Source organism: Eurypyga helias, unplaced genomic scaffold (assembly GCF_000690775.1).
Source record: "Eurypyga helias isolate BGI_N326 unplaced genomic scaffold, ASM69077v1 scaffold6563, whole genome shotgun sequence".
Lineage (NCBI taxonomy): Eukaryota > Metazoa > Chordata > Aves > Eurypygiformes > Eurypygidae > Eurypyga > Eurypyga helias.
Genome location: NW_010239142.1, coordinates 1 through 9,340, shown reverse-complemented (window position 1 = coordinate 9,340; position 9,340 = coordinate 1). Strand labels below are relative to the sequence as shown.

General features: G+C 39.0%; 1 protein-coding gene across 1 annotated transcript; it reads left to right on the top strand.

The window, feature by feature from the left end:
- Positions 1–572: 572 nt before the first annotated feature.
- LOC104503868 (interleukin-1 receptor-like 2) lies at positions 573–8,118 on the top strand (the record flags this gene model as incomplete). Its single annotated transcript, XM_010148040.1, has 8 exons — positions 573–579; positions 1,081–1,324; positions 1,621–1,813; positions 2,587–2,749; positions 4,717–4,782; positions 5,349–5,469; positions 7,529–7,677; positions 7,975–8,118. Coding segments are annotated over exons 1-8 (1,087 nt in total), but the record flags the coding sequence as incomplete, so codon positions are not given.
- Between the last annotated feature and the right edge of the window lie 1,222 nt (positions 8,119–9,340).

Sequence of the window (9,340 nt, the reverse complement as noted above, 5' to 3'; positions counted from 1 at the left end):
GATACAGATATTTGAGCAATTCAGTGTTTTGATAAGTAATGCAGAAGATACATAGTGAGGTGGTGAGAACTGTGGATGATACAAAATTATCGCTTGGTGGTCAAAACTAATGCTTATTATGAAGATGATGTCTGGATATTGAATGGTTTAGTGATAGAATGTCAATAAGTAAAATTAAGTGGATGTGGAGGGGCATGGAAAGGTCAGAACATAAGAGGAAAGAAAGGGTCCAAAAGCAAGTATTATTGTACTGGCGTCCTACCCTCTTTTCTTACACATTTGTCACTGGTTGTTATCAGAGACAGCGTATTGGGCTAGACAGGCACTTACTTGACTCTGTGTGGCTGTTGTTATATTCTAACAAAAGAGGGATTTTTAGATAAATATAATACTGACTCAGGAATGTAACCATGGTATCCAGAGTTGGTGCCTTTTTTGTCATACTGACCCCCCCAAAAATAAATTATCTCATGGTGTTGCTCTTTTCCTGTATGAACCTCCTTGGGTCAGGAGGAAAGAAAATTAGCTTCTTGCTAAGTGCTTGTAACAATTCCTCTCTAAATGTTCGTAAAATGAAGGGTGAGTTGAAATTTCCATAGCCAACTTAGTATTTGTGCAACAGCAGTTTTAACTTCAGTGCCCTCTTAGGACATTTGGGTACTGAAAGCACGGTGTGTATTGAAGGCTTACTTTGACTAGGGTTAAGTGAAGTTAACAAATGAAGACGTTAAATGTGGTGTTTGTGTACATGTGCATCAAACAGACTGGAGAAACACAAGAACTTTAGTCATTTGCATCTGAACTAAAACATGGAAATGCGAGTCTACTGCAGATGAAGAGATTCTTCTGAGTGCAAACTTTGCATTCAAAAAGCAGCATTTCATTTCAGTGGCTTAACTACATCTGTATATTACTGAGTGGTACTCTCAACTGTAAAGATAAGGGATTATAACTGGTTTTAGTAGATGATTTGAGAATGGAGGTGAGAACTCCAATGAACTTCGTAAATGTAATCAAGAAATGAGTTGTCTATCCTTTTACAGTGTTTGAGATTTTCTTTAATGTTTGTCTTTCCTGCAGAGAAATGTGAAGCCTATGATGTGATACTGAAGCAAAGTCTTGTGCCTGATGGGCAGCCTCTTGCTATTAAATGTTCACCGGAAAAGAGCTTGAAGAGTGGAGACTACAACTTAACATGGTATAAAGTTGGTAACCAGACAGCTGTGCCTAGAGACAAACTTTCTAGAATTCATCAGCAGAAGAATTTAATTTGGTTTCTTCCTGCAATGTTAGAAGATTCTGGAGATTATGAATGTGTCATAAGGTGAAAGTTAAAAAAATTTACGTTGTTACAGAAATGAGTTGCAAAGGGAGTAACTTTTAGAAAACAAGTAGAATTTGGGGGGTAAGAGAAATGAAGTGAAAAAGGGAGAGTGTTCACAAAAACTAAATTTAGGTTGGACAAAGTAAGTCTAGTTTTGGGTTCTCTTTCCTGGTAGGAAAAATTAAATCTATTAGAGAAACTATAAACTTCTCACCCTCTCTTTCTTCTCCAAGAATACCATGTATTTTTGAGTTGGAAAATATGCCCAATAATTTAATTTAATTATCTTGTATTAATTGCAGGAACTTGACAAGCTGCAAGAAAATGTGTACAAAAGTAACAGTTTTTCAGAGGATTGATGGTTTATGCTTAAATGAAAAATTTGCTGTAGAGGAGGTGATATTCACATTATCATCTGGAAAGGTGGTGTGTCCACACTTGAGTTATTTCAGGAATGAGCAGAATATTCATCCTGTTCGTTGGTATAAGGTGAGAATGCTGTCTTTTGTACTGTCTTATAATTGTCCATTATTTAAAATACAAATAAATGATATATTAGTACCCTATTTAATACAAATTGAAAGAGGATTAAGACTCCTTATCTTTTAAAGGCATATAGAGGTGTCTTGAATAACAGGGTAGAAATTCAGCTTACCTGTAGAAGACCTGTTGACCCATGTATCCACCTGGTGGCACCTTTTTGCCTGCTAGCAAAACACAATGTCGTCAACTTCTTTTGTGCAGAAACAGCCTTAGTATGTCATTTGAGAGAGATGACATATCCATTATGTGCTCAGTGTTGTTGCATTGAATAAGTGCCATTTCATATTGTTCACACTTATTTAAAGACTCTTTCTGCTACAAGAACAGAATGCCTTCTGCAGCCATCCTGCCTCATGCTTGTTTGGTCCATATGGTATCAAGAGTATTCAAGTACTTTAAAAATTTACATCTAATTATTGAGTGACTCTTCATTAATGAATACTTTCACAAATCCTGACACTGGCATTTCACTTTCTTATTTCTCTAATACTGAAAGTTGTTTTCTATAGGAAATGAGCTGCACTGTCTTTGAATTAAAAGCTCAGAGCCAAAATGAAGTATGTTTTGCTTTTTATTCCACCGCCCTCGCTCTTCCTCAGCCTCTGCATGGCATCCATCCTTATGCTGTGGTCCATTGAAAGTTCAGATTGCATTAAAGAGAGACAAACTATGGAAAGGCATAGTGATATGAATTAACAAGCTTCTCTACATGTGTTTAGGACTGCCAGCTGCTGGAAGGGAAAAGGTTTGCCTTCTCAAACAGTGATCTTATCATTTTCAATGTGACTGTACATGATCGAGGAAACTATACGTGCGAGACAACCTATACCTACAGTGGAAAACAATATAACATTTCACGAGACATCAGTCTGACTGTAGAAGGTAAGTACATAATTTCACCGTGTTTGTGTTCATAATAGTGGCTCCAAATTTTTGTCCAAGTTTCTAAAGACTAAAGCTAAAAGACCCAATTTGTGGATAGACATGCTTAGGGCTGCGGGTTTTCACTTAAATGTGAGGGAAAGAAATGCTGACAGAGTTTATATATTTTTGTCTGTTGTCGCCACCGTGTTGAAGGCTCGTTCCTCTGTTCAAAGTTGCAGTACGTCAAAGCCTTGCTGCCCAGACCAGCTGCCAGGGTCCCTAAGCAGGTGCCCTCTAGGGCGTGGTGGGCACAGTACTTTCTGCTGTAGCTGCCCCCTCTGTCCTGCCCATCTTACTTCTCTCTCTTTTCCTTTATCCTCTTGATGCAAGAACAGTGAACTAAACTGGCCCAAATTATAGCAGTATCTTGAATCCGTGTGTCCTATCTGTTTCCTTCAAAACCTTGTCTCTTCTGTTTTTGGTTTTAAGCTCCTCAGCACGAGAACTGCTGATCTCTGATATTACGTGTCTAGCTCAGTAGACGCTGATTTATGTCAGGGCGCCACCAGCACAACAAAAATATATAAAAGAAGGCCTAGCTGTAGAACGCAAACTCCTTTGCTAGCACAGCATTATGAGATTGGTACTGGATCACTGAAAGGCTGTGCTATATCAAGGTATGAAATACCAATACTGTTTTTCATTCCAGCTGATGAAAGGCATTTTCGGGTTTGCTAGTAGATTGCATTACTATTTAATTGTCTCTTTTAGTGCTTGCCTGTTTTGTCTGTGTGTGTGTATATATATGTGTACATATGTATGTGGATATGTGTACATATATATGATATGACTATCATATTCATATAATGTCGTATGTATATGATGTGGATAAAGAAAATATTAGGAACTAACTTTAGGTCATATCATATGAAATTATCATTCTGCTCTTAAAATCTGTCCCTAGAACTTCTCTCTTACTGTAATTTCAGCTCCCATTACTCAGTAGACACAAAATTGCATTACTCCTTTGCTGTAAATAACTGAAGGCAGCTCAGTTTTTCAGGACTCCAGCAGAGCAAGTCTGCACTAAAATGGGTGATTAGGGGTCCAAACAACAGTGCAGACGCAGTTTTCAGAAGAGGAAGGGAAGGTTATATCTGGGGCAATCTGCTAGGGGACTCGAGGTGCTTTATGCTTTCTTTTTGTTAATTTGTGTTCTTGGGGAACCTTCCTTGAACTCTGAATAGGAAGTGTTCTAAAATGTCCTACAGCTGCCCGAGATGTGTATGTGTGTTCTGTGAGGGACCTTCCAACTTGGGATTCATTTAGCCATACTAGGGCATTTCTAATGTAGATGTTGAGATCTCCACCTGTTAATTACTGTCCCTCTGTAGGCTGTAGAGAGAAATAAGCTTTCCAGAGTGTCATATATCTAGTCCTAACGTAAACATCTAAAAGGGGCCACTGGTGTTGTCCTTCCTTATAGATACTGCTGTGAGAAGAATTGTAAGGCCTTTAACTAGCATACAGAAACTAAACTTCTCCTTTATAATAGTAAAAGTCTAAAAATAGATGAATTTCACTCTAAAAGTATTTGGTTCCAGTTTGTGTCTGTGGGATGCTGAGTGACAGGCTGTCCAGACTGTAGAGGGGTGATACTATAGATATATACCCGTATGCTTCTCAGCACTTGTGAATGCAATATTACAGTGTTGTTATGCCATGGAACAAGCCAGTCTACCATGAGTGTGTGGAGATTTGTGGCACTGTATTTTGGAAGAGGTGGGACGAAGAATAGTTTCGCCTCAAGTCAGAAAGAACTATCTGAGATAAGATACTTTCAGTATTGGTGGATGTCTGCTATAAGATTGCTGACAATTTTTTAGGTTGTACTTGGGTTGTATTGCATAGAACAGACTGCAACTGCCCCAGGTTTTCTGACAAGCACTCTCTCTTTTTTTTTTTTTTTTTTGGTTGTTTGTTAGTGAGCCCACCAAAAAAGCCTCCAGAAATATCTTATCCAAGAAACAACTCCATTGAAGTGGAACTTGGTAAGTTTTTTTTCTCTGTAAGAAAATATGATTTTGTACCCTAATGAAAATTTATACTCGAGGAGCGGCATATTCTGTGTTTGCTTGGGTTTGGGTTTTTTTTGACAAAAACTAGTTCAGTGGCCAGCTCAGTTTCTCTGTGTTGATATCCTGAAGGAGGAGTATTTGGGGGTGAGAGGGCAAGAGGCAAGGCATGTTACTTACTAAGTCCTAGGGAAATTTCTCAGGTATGAAGAAAATTGTAGGGAGCCCAAGTGATTCCCCGTCGCATGTGTTGCTTTCTATCACTCTGGAAGAGATTCTAAGAACAGATCCATCTTTGAATCTGCAGGGAAAGTGATGCCCCTGAGAGAGGCATCTTCTTGCTGGATTTAGCCTCTTCCATCCTACCACTCTCTCTCTGAACCTGCAGATGAGTGGGTATATAGACCCTCTGTTAGAGTAAGTTTTCTGAAGGGGTGTGGGACCATCCTTAGCCGGTCTGTTTGGGAGTCTGTGAACAGAATTGTGTGGCATTTAATTACATTATGGAAATTAACTTTTCACTTTGTAACACAATTTTATAGGCTCACAGGTTACAGTGGATTGCAATACCACAGGTGCTGATGGGTATGATGTGTTTTGGACAGGCAACGGTGTGTATATTGACGTATTTTATATGAGCAGAATTTTTGCAAGTCCCTGTGAGTAAGTATATTTTCACATTAGAAAATACGGTGTTGGCAACCAAAGTGGAACTTTCTCCCTTTGACACTGTAATATTTAGAAACATTTTTCACTTGCTTAAATAGCTTTCTTTTAAAAATCTCTAGTGCTTGCCTCCTCCAACTCACTTTCTGCTTTGAAGTCGAAACTTCAAACATAGTAGGCATGTGGACTTCACATGTGATTGTGCTCTTTTTGGTCATTGTAAAAATCTGTCTTAATTTCCAACCTTGGGAAAAGGTGTTTTGGAAGCTTACGGCCTCATAATTGTAATAGAGTTGTTTTGCTGAGCAGGCTCTGGCCTGGCAGAGAACCTCTTTCAGTTGGATGAAGCATGTCCAGGCGCATGATCTTCAGACTGTGTCTTTCTTCTGCATTCCCATTTCCCTTCACTTCTGCATTCCCCTTTCCCTTCACATCTGCCTCTCTGAAAGGCTGAAAGAGGTCAGACCTGTGCTTTACAGGAAAAATTGAGACTTCCAGGTTTAAGAGCCTTGAGTTAGAGAAATGTAACTGAGATCAACTGACAAGCTAATGGGAGACTATTGAGGACATTTCTACTGAGGCTTTTAGTGGGGTAACAGGAGAACAGGGAGACAGATTTCCAGTGATGAGTTGGAGTTTGTGAAGAAAATGGACTTGGACCGAGTAAAGCATGAGAAGGGCAACTGGGAGATAAGGTGAGAATGAAGAACAGGTTAAATGGAGTTAGGAGAACAGAAATTAGACCTGACTTGAAAAAGCAACTAAAATTGGAGCACAAAGCAATCCGAAAGTTTCTTAGGTATGACAGGTTGGGAACTAAAAGTTGCAGGTTTTTGTCAGCCCTCATCTCGTGGTGCTACAAAGAAAAAATGTGATCACTTTTGTAAATTCTCAAGCACTATTTATGACCAAGAAACTGATGAAGAAATGAGAGTGCTATCTCAGCACTCTTTGAGTGCTCACCAAGAGAAAACCCTATACAAAAGTAATGTATTGTACTGTTATAAAGGATTGTAGTGCCATAAACAACTGGGCCATAACACAGAGGCACACAGTCACTGAGTTGATATCATAAAAGCAGTGTTATTTTTTGTACTTCCTAGCACTTAAATGGTTGCCTCTGCAACTATTAGTCATTTGCCTGAGTGATGGTGATTCATTCATTCCTTGTTACAGTGTTCAGGTTCCTGTAACTTTCTGCTTAGGAAGTGATTCGTGCAGTCCTATATATGCCCTTTATGCTGTATTTCAAGCTTTTGTTTTGCATTTTAAATGGTAACTAGAATATGTTTTCAGGAAAGAATAGTGCTTGGCTAAGTTGACTAGTTAGTTAATTTTGCACGAGACCTACTGTTAGCAAGGTGGTGGTATCCCTCATTTTGCTGGTGGTTAAAAAGTTGGTAACTTCACACATCACGTCATGCATAACTAACTGAGTGTGCAGCATAATGAACATTTTTGTTCCCTCGTACAATATACGGGGGATAATCTGTGTTTCTTCATGGTGCAGCCTGACACTTTAGCTGTTACAAGTCTGTTCTGATCCATGGGGTGAAGCAGCAGTTTAGACTCCACTCCCTGCAGCTGGAATCACTCTGAGTTGGTGTTGTCTGCTGCAGGTCACCACCTTTCATGTCCTCCCTGTCCCAGAGGTGCTTATCGCAAGATGACGCCCTCATACCAGAGCCTTTTTCGGTGTCATATCACATTCTGGAATTTCTCCCTCTCCACCTACTCTTACAGGGGCTGGGAAGGGTGTGCTTAGGTTTGTCAGGTGTATTATTGTACTTCAGCCTATAGAAAACTTATATTCCTTCGGGGAAACCCAGCTCCAGATAAGATAACGTATTGATGTTTTCCAACATCTGTGCTAGACGTCAGTAAGTGGCCCGACTGTTGTTTGGGTTTCCTTCATATAATGTAACTGCTCATCTGTTCTGAAGTGTGATTGACATCTGCACATGGAGACAACCACTGTTGTGCTGCAACTGTTTGTGATGAAGCTGTTCCAGAAAGGGCTGTGGTTTTATGACTCTGCTTGTTGCCTTTTGGATAGGGAGGAAACTTCTTACGATGGACGCCCTGTGCATTGTGTGAAGCTCATAATTTTGGAAGTGAATAGTGAAGATTATGAACAACCGTTTGTCTGTCAGGCTTCAAATGCCTTTGGCCATGTTGCATCCTATATAATATTAAAACGCAGAGGTAAATACTATTATTTTTGAGGCCTGTGTTTGTCTTGACTTCCCCTGAAGGGGTTTTGATACCAAATGCTCATATATCACGTTGATAGAAGACAGAAGGATTACAGTTTGCAGTATGCATGCATGTACGTGTGCATAGGGAAGGAGTCACTGTAGTGGTGTATTTATCATTATTAAAAAAAAATAGGTAGATGGAAGTGAAAAATATGATACTCAAATTTGTATTATGTTTGTGTGAATGATCAGATTTGGACAAAGTAAACCTTTAAAAATCAGTCTTCTTATATTTTTTGTACAGCTCCTGATACACAAAGATGGCTGACTGGAGGGCTTGTCTCTTTGTTAATTTTAACATTTATTGCTTTAACAATCTACAAGATTTTCAAGATTGACTTGGTGCTTTGGTACCGTAATTCTGCCTGTGCCGGTGCAAGTAAGGAAGGTATGTGAGTGTGACCAGGTATGTTAGTGTAATGATTTATTCACTTGCCATTAATTCTAATCAATAATGTGGTTATTTAATAGAATGTCTGTGGAATTTCCTTGAGGAATTTTCAGATACACACCAAGACATTTCGGGGGCGTGTGATCTTTTTTTCAGTCATAGGGGTAAAATATATAACCATAGTTGAGGTAATAAGCACTGCATAATACTGAAGGCAGTCATGGTGAGATAGGTCAAAAAGAATTCCAGGTTATTCCCAAATTAGCATGCTGCTGTTTGCTTTTCCGTAGTTTCTTTATGCGCAGATTTATGGTCACTCTGCTAGTGACCAATAGGTGTCAGCAGAGCTACATCCTGTAAACTAGCTGTTTGAAGATGTGTGTTAAATACCGATGCTGAAAATTAGACAGTCATTTTCTCAGAGATTAATTTGTAGGTTTTCTGGGGTTTTTTTGGGTGTTTTTTTTTCAACTTTTCTATTTTACCCAACGCTTTCCTTCTAAATCCTGTCAGTTACGATGTTTACGTGTCAAAGAGAAGAAAATGCTACTAGTTTTCTGTGATTCTTCTGATTGCTAAGGTGTAGAAAAATATTTGGACAAGTGTGAAAAAATTGGAATAAGCGCAACATTTTAGATATCTTTGCGTGGCAGCGCTCGGAATTAGACTGTCTGAAGTTCCCCATAGCTTGAAAGTAAATGGATTATGTGCCTTGAGATAGTTAAGTGTTTACTCATGGCTGGTCTAAATGTTTTCATTGAAAAGTAATTTCAACTTCAGGTTAAAAGTTCAGTTTTCCCAGAACACTTTAATAGAGTTTAAAAAAAAAAAAAAGAAAAGAAACTATGTTTTGTAGCTTGTTGAGCTAAACTTAATTTGTTGAGTTAAATCTGATTTTTTTTTTTGTTTTGGTTTTTTTTTTTCCATTCCTGTTTATTATTCGGTTTTAACACTCAAAACCTCAGCTGCCTTCTGGCCTTTTTTTCTATCTCCTCTTCTTCATGGAACTATTGTAAGAGAGCATTGCTGTTTTCCACCCTCTCTTGGGGTTAGGCAGAAGTAGAGATAACTTCTGTTGAGTTTGTTTCGGGAGAGATGGTAAAGAAAGTCCTGCAAGAGGACAGGTACTTAATGTACTGGGCCCTCTGGGGATTGGGTCTCCTTCCTGCAGGTACCAGGTCCTGCATTCATAGGATCACAGACTGGTTTGGATTGGAAG